This window comes from Chelonia mydas, chromosome 14, assembly GCF_015237465.2.
Source record: "Chelonia mydas isolate rCheMyd1 chromosome 14, rCheMyd1.pri.v2, whole genome shotgun sequence".
In the NCBI taxonomy this organism is placed as follows: Eukaryota; Metazoa; Chordata; order Testudines; family Cheloniidae; genus Chelonia; species Chelonia mydas.
The window spans coordinates 27,125,941-27,141,831 of NC_051254.2; the positions used below are offsets into that span (position 1 = coordinate 27,125,941).

A 15,891-nucleotide genomic window follows, 5' to 3' on the forward strand; every position below is an offset into this window, starting at 1 on the left:
CCTAGGGCTCCCTCTCCCAGGCTCCCTGCTGCTGTGGAACCTCCAGTTTCTCCCCAAACCCTCAAATCGTAATTAATTTAGTCTGTGTCCCTGCCACCCCTACCTTTGCCTGTCCCCAGCCTGGCTGTTAATTCTTCTCCCAACCCCACATAACTTCTGCCCTCAGCCCCTCCCTCAGTTCTGACCTTGCAGCCCCCACATCTGCCCCTCAGGGCCCCTCTGCTCCTCCTGCAGCTCCAGGGGTTCTCCCCCTCCTCCCCCCCATCCCTGGTTCTGCACAGAGGAAGGAGGAGAGGCTTCCAGGGGCCAAAGAGATGAGGTATGGCGGCGGGGGGGGGTTGGGTAGACAGGGGTCCACCAGGGGCATAGGGATGAGCTAGAACGCTGGGTAGATGGGAATCCCCCAGGCCATAGGGGAGCTAGGATAACTGTGGCTAGAGAAGCTCATTTTTTCATCCCATGTTTTATTCCCAGTGAGCTGTTCCCCCCATGTCTCAGTGCCACTGTCTGACCCAGGATCCCCAGAGTCCTCCTGGATCATAGAGGACAGTGGCAAAGAGGCTGCACAGTCCCTGGGGCAGTGATGACATTGGCTTCTCTACCTTGCTCACTCAATGCGCTCTATGGTTTGACAGGCCAGGGGCTGCACAGAGATGTAGGGTGACCAGATGAAACGGACAAAAGATCGGGACACGTGGGGGAAGCAAGCCGGGGTGGAGTTGCCGAAGCAAAAAAAAAAAAAAGAAGAAACGGCCGGTGGGGGCCAAAGCCGCAATATCGGGACAAATGGCGTCCCGACCGTGCATGGGTCGGGACGCGGGACAAAGAACTAAAAATCGGGACAGTCCCGATTTTATCGGGACATCTGGTCACCCTACAGAGATGAGACCAGAAGCAACCTCCAGGGACAGAGAGGCAGCATGTTAGACAGTCCACAGGGAGAGGTCATGGAGACTAGGGTGTGTGAGGCTAGAAAGGCTGATTTCAGGGCCCCAGTGGGATATTCACACACACACACCCCGCCCAACTCTCAGGGACACAGTCTGAGCTGGGATTTCCACCCCACCCGGAGCCAGGGGCGGATTCTCTCCCCAGGGACGGAGCCCAGCGGGAAAGTGAAAAGCGGGGCCTCGTCACCAGCATCGATAAATGTCACCTGCCCCCGGTCACAGTCCAGCCAAACCCGGATCCTGCTGGGGGCCCAGCTCAGGGGCAGGGGGGTCACAGGGGAGGTGAGAGCAAGGAACTGACCCGGCCACCGTGCCACAGCCCAGATCCCCCTGTCAGGTCTACGGTTGATCGCTCCCTTCCTCTCCACAGCCTCTCTGGCCACCCCTACAGCCCAGCCTGTCCCACCCCCCACCTCCACCTCCCAGCAATGTCTCCCGGACGTGAATCCCTCACAGCCCAGCACACAGGGCTCAGTGTCAAATCTCTCAGGGTTGTTGGGCAGTCGCTGGCGTGTGTCTCCCCGTCTCACGCTTTTCCGATCCTCAGACAGGACGAGCTGGGACTGAGCCGTGTCTGGATCCAGAGTCACATTCACTGGGGAGAGAGAGAATCCGAGCATTAGGGGCAGAGCTTGGCCCTGGGGGAGGCTGGGACCATTTCTCACACTCCCCAGCATCCCTGATCAGCCCTGGATCCCAGGGAGCTGCCTCTGTCCTGGGCACCTGAGACTGAGCAGAGATGTCACTGCAGTTCCTCACTGTTTGATAGGTTTCAGAGTAACAGCCGTGTTAGTCTGTATTCGCAAAAAGAAAAGGAGTACTTGTGGCACCTTAGAGACTAACCAATTTATTTGAGCATGAGCTTTCGTGAGCTACAGCTCACTTCATCGTAGGAACCATTTCACTGGTTTCTCATTTGTTTGCAGAGGCTTCAGCTCCCAGCTCCCCCTGCTGGGGCTGCTCCATTCCCAGCATCAGAGACACAACCAGGAAGGTATCAGAAGCTTTTAGTGAGGAGGGAGCAGAAGAGGAAGGTACCAGCTTTAAACCCCAGAGGCAACCTCCCTCCCCTAATGCAGCCTCCACCCCCAGGCCAGGGAAGAGAGAGGAAGGTGCAGCATTGGGGAAGAGCCACTTTAGACCAGAGAGTAGGAGGTGGCATTGGCTGGGGTAGCCCCATCCCCAGCCCAGAGAGAAGGGAGGGGGGCAGCATCAGCAGGACAGCACCTCCCCAATCCATGAAAGAGTGAGACGCTCCAATGGGAGAGCCAAGCCCTGCCCAAAGGAAAGGTAGGATGTTGGAGAAGAGCGATAGGGGAGACCAGAGACGCCTACTTTGTAATTTTCCACGGGGGTGCTTGACCCTCCGCTCCGCCCAAGTCCCTGCCCCGACTCCACCCCTTCCTCCAAGGCCTCACCCCACCCCATCTCTTCCTGCCCCCCATGCACCCTTGCCCCGCCTCTTCCCACCCCCTCTCTGCCCCGTCTCATCCCATTCTGCGCCCTCCCCTGAACACCCCCCGCCCTAGCTCCATCCCCTCCCTGCAGAGCCTCCTGCACACCGCTGAACAGCTGATTGCAGTGGGCGGGAAGTACTGGGAGGGAGGGGGAGGAGCTGATTGGAAGGGCCACAGGCGGGAGGGAGGCGCTAGAGGAGAGTGGGAGCAATGGCCGCCAGTGGGTGTTGAGCACCAACTCTTTTTCTGTGGGAGCTCCAGCCCCCGAGCACCCACGGAGTCGACGCCTATGGGGGCAACCCCCTCAGCCAGGATAAAGGACAGGGATGTGTCAGTCCTCAGGGGAGAGAGCTCTCCACTCATTCCTCTCAATATAATATTAAAAGTCCTGTCAACGTCTATGAAAACCCCAGGGTCAGAGTTAAGGGTGTTTGGATGCTGTTCAGGGAGAGTGTTTTTGTTCATCAGCGTGGGCATGAACTCAGCACCAAGGTAACTGTCAGGAGTATTTGTGTGACTTCAGCTTGGGATCTCCTCAATGTTCAACATGTTTATTTTTAGGGATCTGTGTGTCATGGTCTCTGTCAGTTTGGTTGGTAACTTTAGCTACAATCTCATGAAAATGTTTTCTCTGGTTTCTCACCCTGTCTGTTTGCTCGTACAGGTTCCCCTCTTCTTGTTTCCAGTGCAGACGGCAGAGTGTCTAGAGGGGGAAAGGAGAAAAGAGACGAGATTTCAGGCTTTCTTATTTATAGCAGCATTCCCACTCTGAACTCCTAGAACTGTGTTTCAGTTATGACAGAGAAACAGACAGAGAGGCACAGAGACACACTCAGGTATTTAATATAAACTAATCTGAAACTTTCTCTTTCCCCTCTCATTCAGGCATCTCACAGAAATGGAAGCCTCACAACCATCCCAGGACTTACAATCTCTACGGGATGTTGAGACTTTGTGAAATCCTGGCCCTAATTGTGAGCTGTTGGGTCTGTTTACTCAGCGTCTCTACAGAAAGCAGCACGATGGGGCCCTCGTCCTCCATAGGCAGAAATAGGAATAATAATAAAATCATTTTATCCATGTGGACATTGAGGCAGGGGGAAAGTTGGCTCCATGAGCCACATTCACCCCTGTACCGGCAAAAGCAGAGAGGGGAGGGACCATTTGTGACTCTGCTATTCAGTGGCTGCAGGGGCCGGTGCAGACCTTGGCAAAGGCTGAGGAAGTTCTGAAGCCAGACAGAGCTACCTCCCTCTGACAGTGGCCCCCGTGTGTCTTGGCCAGTGTGCAGAGTGTCAGAGGCCCAGCTTTACATGGCCCATGTCCCTCTGTCCCTGGTCCACCCCCTCCCTCGTCCACCCGCCCTCACCATCCCCACCCCATTCCCAGCCCTGTCAGGAACCCGCCTTGTGCCTGCAGCTGCTGGGGAGGAGGCACCAGAGGCTCCTGTGCTGGAGGGATCCCTCACCGTGGGGGAGGGGCTTTCTCCTTCCCTATGGCCCATTTGGCCCAGACTAGTTGCCATATGGGACCAGAGCCCAATGATGGGCTGGGTCCAGCTTTAACAATTTGCCTTTAATTTACAGGCCTGTCTTTTAGGCACCTGGGGCCTGGTTCTCATAGGGGTTGGGCACCTGCAGCTCCACTGACTCCACCTGCAGCTGTGGATGCTACACAGCTCTGGAGCACCTGCCCTGCAGCTCTCTAGTTGGGAGAGAGAAACTCAGGTGCCCCAAATTCGGCCATTTTTACTAAATACGGGCCTTAATATTGTGACTTTTGTTAACTCATGAATTAATGGGAAACATCCTGACACCTGGGCCCTGCTACATCTGCTCCATTTGTCTGCTTTTCACTAGTTATTATGTTCAGTATTGAGAATTGGTACAAGGGTCATGCATAAGTTTGGAGAGACTGAGATTGTGCGTTTGTACTGACTGACTTGGCTTTGGCCTGGTGAGCCGTTTGCTTGACATAAGGGAAAAGGTGCCTTAAGTGACCTTGTTATTAAGTGACATGTTCATAAGTTGCTCTGTAGGACAAAGAGATGTTTTGATCACACAAAGTGCTTAAAGACAACAGACACCTAAAATGTAGTGCCAAGGAGCAGTTAGCAAAGTCCAAAAACCCCCATGTGGAGACAAGGGTCAAAGTGACCTATGCATAATCGGTGGTAATAAACCAATCAGAAAAGAGAATAATAACATGGAAATTGCTTGGGCAGCAAAAGCACTGAAAATTTAAAAGTTCGTGCATATGTATTATATGAGCTATATAAGATACTTAATAGTCATAACACTCAAAGAGGATTGGAAAAAAACTAATAAATATTTTAGTTGGCTGTGTATAATATGTCAGACATTGTAAGTGTAATGAGAGCCTCATAGGAGAAATCTACCATGACACACCTATGTCCCAGAAGAAGGCAACTGGCCAGTACGTCTTTCAGTATGTCTGTCATTTCTTACTTTCATAGTAATTGCAATTGCAAGGCATGCCTTTGGTACAAAGGTTTCAGTTAATGAACCTGAGTGACTTGGACTCCGTGTGTGGCGTTCTCATCCAACAATTAAATAGAGGCATTATCTAATTATGAACCAATTGGCCAGAGTCATTCTCCTCCAACAGTCCCAGAGGCTTATCCCAATTTCCCATTCTAGATCCCTTCCAGGTACCTTTGAACTTTCTCAGAGTCTCCATTAGAGCAAGAGTTTTCTGGGAGAAATCACTGAGTCTCTTATCCTGTTTAGGAGAAATCTCCACTGGCTGCTGGAACTTCCCTTTCTCACACCTGGACAGAAACAATGTCACATGGTTATATTTCATTTAGTGACACATTATAAGTTCTTGGCATGGCAGTTAAACTTTCTCCTCAAAAATCCCATTAACATTCTTCAACTCTGGCCTGGAGAGATGAGCTCTGGGGATAAAAGGGGAATTGAGTCTCTATGGCCAATTCATTCCTTGGCCTCCATGCTCTGAGGGACAGGAGGTTCCCATGTGAAGTGCTGTAGAAATCGTCCACTAAGAACTAGACTGAGACACCAACTCCCCACTCCCCAACTTATTCCACACAGTCTCAAAACAGTCGTCAGGCGGGAAAGACTCTTGAGCTCTGCTGCCCTGGGCTGAATGGTGACCAGGGCCCCAGCAGTGACAGGCCCATATTCCATCCCCACAATGCTGAGGCAGACAGTCCCCCAGGGAGGTGACATCTCTAGGAAATATTTGAGGTCAGTCCTTCCCATTGAATGGATAATTCCAGAGTCTTCTATAAAATGGTGAGAACCTCAGAATAAAGTTTATCAAAGAGATTTGTATCCAAAATGTGACCTTCCCCACACATTTTGCTGTAGAGCTCTGGGGGGATGTGGTGCTAACATCATCTCCAAGGTCTTTCCTAGCATTGTGAAGTGTAAGGGGAATGAGAGAGCCATGTACCTGCTCAGGGTGCTTCTGATATCCTAGAGGAGAGAGAGAGAGAGAGAGTATTTCAGTCCCACCTGACACACACACAACATTCCAAAGAAGGGATATTGCAAGTATGGGGAAAAGAGGCTCTGCCCTGGCTCCAGGGCCATGTGTTCGCTGAGCTAATGGGGCTTTTCCATCTCTAATATCAAATTGTCTGTCACTCTGCAATCAACAATAGTAATTCACATTTCAGGAATGCACACGCTGAGTTACACTGAGATCTCTGACTGCTGGACCCCTGTGCGTATAATTTAGGAGCAGTCCTGTCCCTGTGTGGGGACCTGGGATGTTTCTCACTCAGTCTCACCTGCAGGAATTCACTCACTGGCTTCTGACACTTGCCCTCCATCTCACTGATCAGCTCACTGACACGCGAAATCTCTTCAGAGAGTTTAGTGACACTTTCCCTCCGTATCCTCGTAACCTCCTTTTCCAGCTTCTCAAGCTGGGCCAACAGGAGTCGCTCTTGTTCTTCCAGGAACTGCCGCAGTTGCTGAAATTCAGACACAATCTTCCGCCTCTCGGTTCTTGTCTTTCTCTGTAAACAAAAATAGGGCAAGGCTGGTCATGGACATGGCTGGAGCCTGGGGTCCTTTCACGGAGCGCTGAGTGTGCAGGAGGGAGAAAGTCTTTACAAATTCTAAATCATCTTACAGTGAACAATATCCTGTAGTTACTAGAGAGAGGATTTTCTCACCCCTTTCCACATTGCCATGTCTGACCTGGTTTGGATCATGCGTTATCGATGCCTCGGAGACACAGTTCCAAAGCAGCAGGAGGCAGGACTCAGCACTAGAGCTGGGTAACATTTTCTGCACTAAAATTTTTTTCCAGGGAAAATGCAGATTTGTCGACTTTGAAACGTTTTATTAATTCCTGTCACTGTCTCCCAGTTGTTTTGTTACAAAAAGAAATCAATGAAAAATCAAAACATTTTCTTGTTTTAATTTTTTCCCAGGGTTTTATATTTCAAATTACTTCATGTTTGAAAATGTCCTTGTTTTTATATAATTATGTATATGTGTTTTAAAATGGTCTAAACTGAAACAAAATATTTTGATTTTGTCAAAATGAAACATTTCATTTGACCAAGAAAAAGACAAATTTGTGATTTGCTGAAATTTTTATAAAAAAATAAGCTTTGATTCAACCCAATTCTTTTTAATAGTCAGCCTGTGAAACAGATCTGGTATTTGCTGAGCTCTACTCAGAACCACGTTGACAGAGACAGGTGGGGAGAAAAAAAACAAATGAAACCATGACACAAAAAACTGCAGACTCAGGCAGAGAGCTCTGCATTGGATACATTCAATTCACATTGGTAAAATGTTTATTACAGCCACTGTCCAGGCTAATTCCCCCTCTGGCACTTGGAGTGCAGAAGGTGGGAGCCCGCAAGGATTCTAAAAATTAATACTGGCCACTCCAGGCTTGTATTATTTCCAAGGTTACAACTTTTCTCTGACCTTGGATGGGTAGATGCTGCCACCACCCAAGTGCAGAACCCCTTTGAGAGCCCAGGAAGGTGCACTTGGGAATTCTTCCTGTGGGGCACCCTCAAGCCCTTTCACCCCACTCCGGGGAAGAGCTGAGAAAGAAAGGGGAAATCAGCTGTTGCCACCAGCTAATTAAACACCACATGCACAAACCTCTTAACACACAAAAATCCAATCCTGTTCTGAAAAAAGTAAATGTTATTAATAAAAAAAAGAAAGAAAATACATCTGGGAACTCAGGCTATTGCTAGATTTTAAAAGAGCCACTACAAGGATTAAGCACCAAGAACAGCTTTCTTCAGGTTCAGCTTAAAGGTGACAAGGAAAACAAAAGCACCTGGGGTTAGCAGAGTGGAGTCGACAAGCCATAAAGGAATAAAAGGTATAAACCTAATTGCATCTTCCTAGACATTTCCTGATCTACTTACATATCTGGGGTTTCAAATGAGTAGTTTCTAGGTATGAGACTAATGATTTTTTCATACCTGGCCCAAGCTTCTTACAGCAAAGCTGCTGCCCTGTCCGCCTCTCCCCGGGAGAACAACAACAGACAGACAAAAGGGGAGTCTTTTCTCCATTTTAAAAAGTTCTAGCCTTCCCATTGGCTCTTTTGTCCAGGTGCCCATTCACTTCCTGTTACCTGGGCATAGCAGTGAGACTTTTTAATCCTTTACAGGTAGAGCAATTAGAGAACAGCTACTAAGAAGGATTTTACAGCTACTGGCTGGCTGGGTGTCCATAAAATGGAGACCCCCCCCCCTTCATTTATCACAGCCACAAAAGCTGGAAATTAATTCATTAATAGAAATGAAAGCTTAGAATCCGAAGAGGATCATGTTGTCCTTTTCTAGGGAGAGGATTTTTCAGGCCCTCTACGGATGTGTGCACATGTACACACACACGCACACCACACAGTATCTCAGGATCATGAAGCAGCAGACAAAAGTCTGCATTCCCAAAGGCCACAAAGCAATCATTCACAAGAGTGAAATGTGAAGGAAATAACCTGGAATAAAAGAAAAACTGTATTTAAAGAGAAACTGACTTAAGAAATAAGGAGGATGTGAGCTGTTGTGAAAGTAAGAAAATCAACATCGCTGGACAGCACCCTCAGGCATACAAGTGAATGACAGAAATGGAGAAATTGTCAGAGCACAAAGAGACTGTAAGCCAGAAGAGAACGGAGGGATAGAACCCAAGACATCACAGCCAGGAATACGTGGCTTTATTTAAGCTGGAACTCAGAACAGTAAACAAAGATTGCACAAGAGGATTCATCAAGATATAACTAAACGTCCTCCAGACTCTGGGCTGACAGAGGCAGAGAACTGTGAAATAAGAAGTGAACGTGTAACAGTGGTGGTTTGTTCTGGGTTGGATTTTCTAATTCAAAATTCTGTTATTTCATTCGTGTTAATTGTTACCTATGAAGTGAGTTTAATTAAGGTAACAGTCGTTAATATACAGTAGATAAGAATAATAGTTTACAGTTGTTTATGGCAGTATTTTCAACCTGTGGTCCGCAGACCCAGACAATGTCTAAGAGGTCCGCAAAAGAAAACTGATTGCACAGAATTCAACTATACATACAGACAATTGATTTCCAAAGGAGTCCGTCCACACCTCCACACCTTCGAAATCTGCAAATGAAAAAAGGTTGATAACCACTCATTTATGGTGTAAGTCTAAGTAGTAATTCCTGCAAAAAACCCCTCAGTTTTGATTTATTTGTGATTATTCCCCACTGAACGAATTTCTGCTTTACCCCCAACTCATTGAGATAAAATATAATTTGGCCTCTAGATTGCCCCTGCCTCTCCTTATTGCTCTGATGCAGAACGCCCCTCCATCCGGCTCACTACACATACAGGTTAATAATGACAGGCACCTACCAGATATTCCTGGCTTCTCTTTTCTCCACTCATTTTACATCCCAGGAGCTTTTCTCTCTCTTCCCTCAGAGTATTCAAATGGGCCTGAATCATTTCCTGAAGAAACAGAAAATGATTTGAGTGGTGTTATTTTTAGTTTTAGGAGTGGGGGTGGCAGGCGGGCAGGTGCGGGGGGGCGGGGGAGGCTTTTCCAACACAAACAAACACTCTGCAGATGAGTGGAGAACTCAGTAGGTTTATGATATTAAGGAAGTGGAGTCATATTAATGAACTCTGGGAGTGTTTCATTTTCAGACTCTTTGAAGTTGTTTGACCTTGTTACTCCATTGATTTACGCCAACAGGAAACTGGAATCACATACTTGGACACAGTGAGTGGTGTGGGTGGGGGGAGAAGTTTGAGGGGGAGGAAGTCGGGGAGAGGAGGGACGCAGTGAGCGGTGAGGACCTATAGAGAGGGGGTGGAGTGGAGGAGAGGAGCGACTCACCAGGCAGTGGTGGGTGGAGGGGGTCTCGGGGAAGGGGCAGAGCATGGACAGGAAGAGGTGGAGCACAAGCAAGGCCACCACGGCCCAGGCATCCAGCAGCAGGTTGGCAGTGGCTGCGCCAGGGGAGACTAAAGCCTCCCCCGGCCTATTATACCCGCCGACTATGGGAGACTGGGCCATAGACTCCTCCTCCGCCTGCTGCCACTCAAGCACCTAAAACATTCCCCATAGAAAAGTACGGGCACCTAAGTCTGCACCAGAGAAAATGGACAGCTTTGAAATCTGGAATGGTGGCCACCCACGATGACCTAAGTATCGTGATTGCCAGTGTATGCAAACACAGCGCTCTTTACTTGTCCCGCACTCCAACCCCTGGTTGTTTCTTTAGCCACCTGCTGCATATCCTCTTCGTTAGACTGTGACTGTGAGCTCTCTTTGCCTGACTTCTCTGTACGGTGCCTGGGACAATGGGGCCCTAATCCCTCACTGGGGACCAGAGATGCTACTGCAATAGAAATCAGTACATTCTATTGATTATGAATTATTATTATTGTTATTTATGTCAACATGGAAACTTTAGGGGCACTGAAATCTACGGCTAAAATTTCCAAACAGAAATCTTCAGGACTGGGACTCTCTCCCTGTGCCCTCAGGAGACGTGGAAGAGGGACGATGCCGGTCAGAGGGTGGCTGGCCCTATTATGGGAGAGGGGTCTCTGCCCCACCTGTCACATGCCAGTTCTCCTCCCCAGGTGGGGAAAATGGCGAGTGGTGACCGGTGGGATCATGTGATTCAACCAGGCCTGAGGTAGGTAAAACAGAGGCCTATAGAGAGCCAGAGGGAGGAGGCTTGTGGAGAAGGCAGAGGAGGCCTTGGAGCTTCCTTGGGGTGATAAGGCCGAACTCCAGACTTGAAGTCCTGCGAGTCGCTGCTGAGAGAGCAGGGGTGTTACTAGCCCCAAAAAGCCTTTGTGGATTATTTCTGGAAACTGCAGAGGGAAACTGAGGCAGAGCCCCAGGCCAGGAGGGGGCACTCTGGAGGCAATGACCCTGCTACATGCCCCGTTGCTCTGCTGCCCCCTCCAACTCAGTCCCCGCTTCCTGCATCAGACAGATTTGCTAGGCTCTGCAGGATGGGAGCTCCACTCCAGTGCCCTCCTACGTCTCATGAGGGTGCAGCGCAGCTCCCTTGGTTCTCATCTGGGTGAGGAGCTCTGCAGGAAAATGATGAAGGGGATGTGGGCCAAGAGGACAGCCCCAGCTACACCTTCTGCTCCCTCAGCCCCAAGGACAGGAGCAGCATGGACATGGTGTTAATAGCTTTGGGAGATGGTAGAAGTGGGGAAGGGCAGAGAGGGGGGGTCCTTCACTGCCCAGGACTCCACATATAGGAAGCAGGAGGGGGTGGGGTGCAGGTTACTCACTCCCCCACACTCCAGCATGTTAGCCTTAGAATATTTATTTAGGGCCACACTTCTCACCTGCACAAGCCTTTGGAGGATTCCCAGTTGCTGGGAAACCTACTTAGGCCTGAAGTCCCTCTTTCCTCTCCAGTGGAGGCTCATTGAGTGGCTATCTGGGGCTCAAGGAAACCCTAATGCTGGGGGAAAGTGAGTTTCCCAAGGCTCTGGCTATAAAAATAACAGTTGGTCATTTCCTACCTTTAATTCTTCGGCAGCTTCTTCAGCAGGAATCACGGTGTGATCTCTGTGCTCCTTGGATCTGTCACACACCAGGCAGATGAGGATTTCGTCCTCTTTGCAGAAGAGTTTGAGAGGCTCCTTGTGTTTCTCACACAGTCTCTCTGGTCCTGGTTCCCTCCCTGTCTGCAACCTGAGTTCTCTGGCTGCTTCCACAATATTCCTGAGCTGCCTGTTCGGCCGGAGGTTCCTCTCGGGAAAGATCTCTCTGCACTGAGGGCAGGAGATGTCTGTAGCGAATCCCCACCAACACTGGGTGATGCAGGATCTGCAGAAACTGTGATCACAGTCTAGAGACACCGGATCTTTAAAATACTCCAGACAGATGGGACAGGTCATTTCGTCCTGGAGAGTTTTTGCTGGATTTGCAGCAGCCATGGCTTCTAGTGCAAGAAAGAGACCAGAGAGGTATTTAGTTTCGTTTCTTTCTTGTCAGGAATGGGCTGACTGAATTTGGCACAGTCATTAGGCATTTCTTTTCTGGGTGCGGTCTCATGCTGTTTGTTTTTTGTAGATTGAAAAGAATCATAGAATCATAGACTCATAGAATATCAGGGTTGGAAGGGACCTCAGGAGGTCATCTAGTCCAACCCCCTGCTCAAAGCAGGACCAATCCCCAATTAAATCATCCCAGCCAGGGCTTTGTCAAGCCTGACCTTAAAAACTTCTAAGGAAGGAGATTCCACCACCTCCCTAGGTAACACATTCCAGTGTTTCACCACCCTCTTGGTGAAAAAGTTTTTTCCTAATATCCAACCTAAACCTCCCCCACTGCAACTTGAGACCATTACTCCTTGTCCTGTCCTCTTCTACCACTGAGAATAGTCTAGAACCATCCTCTCTGGAACCACCTCTCAGGTAGTTGAAAGTAGCTATCAAATCCCCCCTCATTCTTCTCTTCTGCAGACTAAACAATCCCAGTTCCCTTAGCCTCTCCTCATAAGTCATGTGTTCCAGACCCCTAATCATTTTTGTTGCCCTTTGCTGGACTCTCTCCAATTTATCCACATCCTTCTTGTAGTGCGGGGCCCAAAACTGGACACAGTACTCCAGATGAGGCCTCACCAATGTCGAATAGAGGGAGACGATCACGTCCCTCGATCTGCTCGCTATGCCCCTACTTATACATCCCAAAATGCCATTGGCCTTCTTGGCAACAAGGGCACACTGCTGACTCATATCCAGCTTCTCGTCCACTGTCACCCCTAGGTCCTTTTCCGCAGAACTGCTGCCTAGCCATTCGGTCCCTAGTCTGTAGCGGTGCATTGGGTTCTTCCATCCTAAGTGCAGGACCCTGCACTTATCCTTATTGAACCTCATCAGATTTCTTTTGGCCCAATCCTCCAATTTGTCTAGGTCCCTCTGTATCCTATCCCTGCCCTCCAGCGTATCTACCACTCCTCCTAGTTTAGTATCATCCACAAATTTGCTGAGAGTGCAATCCACACCATCCTCCAGATCATTTATGAAGATATTGAACAAAACTGGCCCCAGGACCGACCGCTGGGGCACTCCACTTGACACCGGCTGCCAGCTAGACATGGAGCCATTGATCACTACCCGTTGAGCCCGACAATCTAGCCAACTTTCTACCCACCTTATAGTGCATTCATCCAGCCCATACTTCTTTAACTTGCTGACAAGAATACTGTGGGAGACCGTGTCAAAAGCTTTGCTAAAGTCAAGAAACAATACATCCACTGCTTTCCCTTCATCCACAGAACCAGTAATCTCATCATAGAAGGTGATTAGATTAGTCAGGCATGACCTTCCCTTGGTGAATCCATGCTGACTGTTCCTGATCACTTTCCTCTCATGTAAGTGCTTCAGGATTGATTCTTTGAGGACCTGCTCCATGATTTTTCCGGGGACTGAGGTGAGGCTGACTGGCCTGTAGTTCCCAGGATCCTCCTTCTTCCCTTTTTTTAAAGATTGGCACTACATTAGCCTTTTTCCAGTCATCTGGGACTTCCCCCAATCACCACGAGTTTTCAGAGATAATGGCCAATGGCTCTGCAATCACAGCCGCCAATTCCTTTAGCACTCTCGGATGCGACTCGTCCGGCCCCATGGACTTGTGCACGTCCAGCTTTTCTAAATAGTCCCTAACCACCTCTTTCTCCACTGAGGGATGGCCATCTACTCCCCATGCTGTGATGCCCAGCGCAGCAGTCTGGGAGCTGACCTTGTTCGTGAAGACAGAGGCAAAAAAAGCATTGAGTACATTAGCTTTTTCCACATCCTCTGTCAGTAGGTTGCCTCCCTCATTCAGTCAGGGGCCCACACTTTCCTTGGCTTTCTTCTTGTTGCCAACATACCTGAAGAAACCCTTCTTGTTACTCTTGACATCTCTTGCTAGCTGCAGCTCCAGGTGCGATTTGGCCCTCCTGATTTCATTCTTACATGCCTGAGCAATATTTTTATACTCTTCCCTGGTCATATGTCCAACCTTCCACTTCTTGTAAGCTTCTTTTTTATGTTTAAGATCCGCTAGGATTTCACCGTTAAGCCAAGCTGGTCGTCTGCCATATTTACTATTCTTTCGACTCATCGGGATGGTTTGTCCCTGTAACCTCAACAGGGATTCCTTAAAATACAGCCAGCTCTCCTGGACTCCTTTCCCCTTCATGTTAGTCCCCCAGGGGATCCTACCCATCCATTCCCTGAGGGAGTCGAAGTCTGCTTTCCTGAAGTCCAGGGTCCATATCCTGCTACTTACCTTTCTTCCCTGCGTCAGGATCCTGAACTCAACCAACTCGTGGTCACTGCCCCCCAGATTCCCATCCACTTTTGCTTCCCCCACTAATTCTTCCCGGTTTGTGAGCAGCAGGTCAAGAAAAGCTCCCCCCTTAGTTGGCTCCTCTAGCACTTGCACGAGGAAATTGTCCCCTATGCTTTCCAAAAACTTCCTGGATTGTCTATGCACCGCTGTATTGCTCTCCCAGCAGATATCAGGAAAATTAAAGTCACCCATGAGAACCAGGGCGTGCGATCTAGTAGCTTCTGCGAGTTGCTGGAAGAAAGACTCATCCACCTCATCCCCCTGGTCCGGTGGTCTATAGCAGACTCCCACCACTACATCACTCTTGTTGCTCACACTTCTAAACTTAATCCATAGACACTCAGGTTTTTCTGCAGTTTCGTACCGGAGCTCTGAGCATTCATACTGCTCCCTTACATACAGTGCTACTCCATCACCTTTTCTGCCCTGCCTGTCCTTCCTGAACAGTTTATAACCATCCATGACAGTACTCCAGTCATGTGAGTTATCCCACCAAGTCTCTGTTATTCCAATCACGTCATAATTCCTTGACATCACCAGGACCTCCCGTTCTCCCTGCTTGTTTCCAAGGCTTTGTGCATTCGTATATAAGCACTTGAGATAACCTGCTGATCGCCCCTCATTCTCAGTATGAGGCAGGAGCCCTTCCCTCACAGACGTTCCTGCCTGTGTTTCCTCCCGGTATCCCGCTTTCCCACTTACCTCAGGGCTTTGGGCTCCTTCCCCCGGTGAACCTAGTTTAAAGCCCTCCTCACTAGGTTAGCCAGCCTGCTAGCAAAGATGCTTTTCCCTCTCTTCGTAAGGTGGAGCCCGTCTCTGCCCAGCACTCCTCCTTCATGGAACACCATCCCATGGTCAAAGAATCCAAAGCCTTCTATCCGACACCACCTGCGTAGCCATTCATTGACTTCCACGATTCGATGGTCCCTACCCAGGCCTTTTCCTTCCACGGGGAGGATGGACGAGAACACCACTTGCGCCTCAAACTCCTTTATCCTTCTTCCCAGAGCCACGTAGTCCGCAGTGATCCGCTCAAGGTCATTCTTGGCAGTATCATTGGTGCCCACGTGGAGAAGCAGGAAGGGGTAGCGATCCAAGGGCTTGATGAGTCTCGGCAGACTCTCCGTCACATCGCGAATCTTAGCCCCTGGCAAGCAGCAGACTTCTCGGTTTTCCCGGTCAGGGCGGCAGATAGATGACTCAGTCCCCCGGAGGAGAGAGTCCCCGACCACCACCACCCGCCTCCTTCTCTTGGGAGTGGTGGTCGTGGAACCCCCAACCTCAGGACAGTGCATCTCATGCCTTCCAACCAGCGGAGTCTCCTTCTGCTTTCTCGCCCCAGATGTATCATCTGGTCCACTCTCCGCAATGGTACCTGTGGAGAGAACATGAAAGCATGAATCTTTGATTGAAGTGTGATGAGCAGGGCCCTACCAAATTCACCACTGTAAAAAATGGGTCAAGGAATGTGAAATCTGCTCTCCCCTGTTGGGGACACGGGGCATGGCCACTAGGTAACTCGAGGGGATGGAAGACCACGAGTGTTGATGAAGCCCCCTCCCACTAGGCCCAGGTGTCCTTGCCCCCCCCCCCACCCCCTCCGCCTGGAGGCACTCGCAGCAGCTCTGCGTACTAGGCCCAAGTGTCCTTGGC

The 15,891-nt window shown here is 49.5% G+C and overlaps 1 protein-coding gene across 1 annotated transcript in view; it reads right to left on the reverse strand.

Moving 5' to 3' along the window:
* Positions 1-220: 220 nt before the first annotated feature.
* LOC119567729 overlaps positions 221-15,891 on the reverse strand; it is a 39,230-nt gene continuing 23,559 nt past the window's right edge. Inside the window, exons 9-15 of the mRNA XM_037914971.2 lie at positions 11,418-11,888; positions 9,270-9,365; positions 6,189-6,419; positions 5,849-5,871; positions 5,083-5,198; positions 3,051-3,110; positions 221-1,545 (exon numbers count right to left, since the gene is read on the reverse strand). Of these exons, the coding sequence (XP_037770899.2) occupies positions 1,031-1,545; positions 3,051-3,110; positions 5,083-5,198; positions 5,849-5,871; positions 6,189-6,419; positions 9,270-9,365; positions 11,418-11,888 (1,512 nt within the window). The 3' untranslated portion in view covers positions 221-1,030. The remainder of the gene's footprint in view (positions 1,546-3,050; positions 3,111-5,082; positions 5,199-5,848; positions 5,872-6,188; positions 6,420-9,269; positions 9,366-11,417; positions 11,889-15,891) is intronic.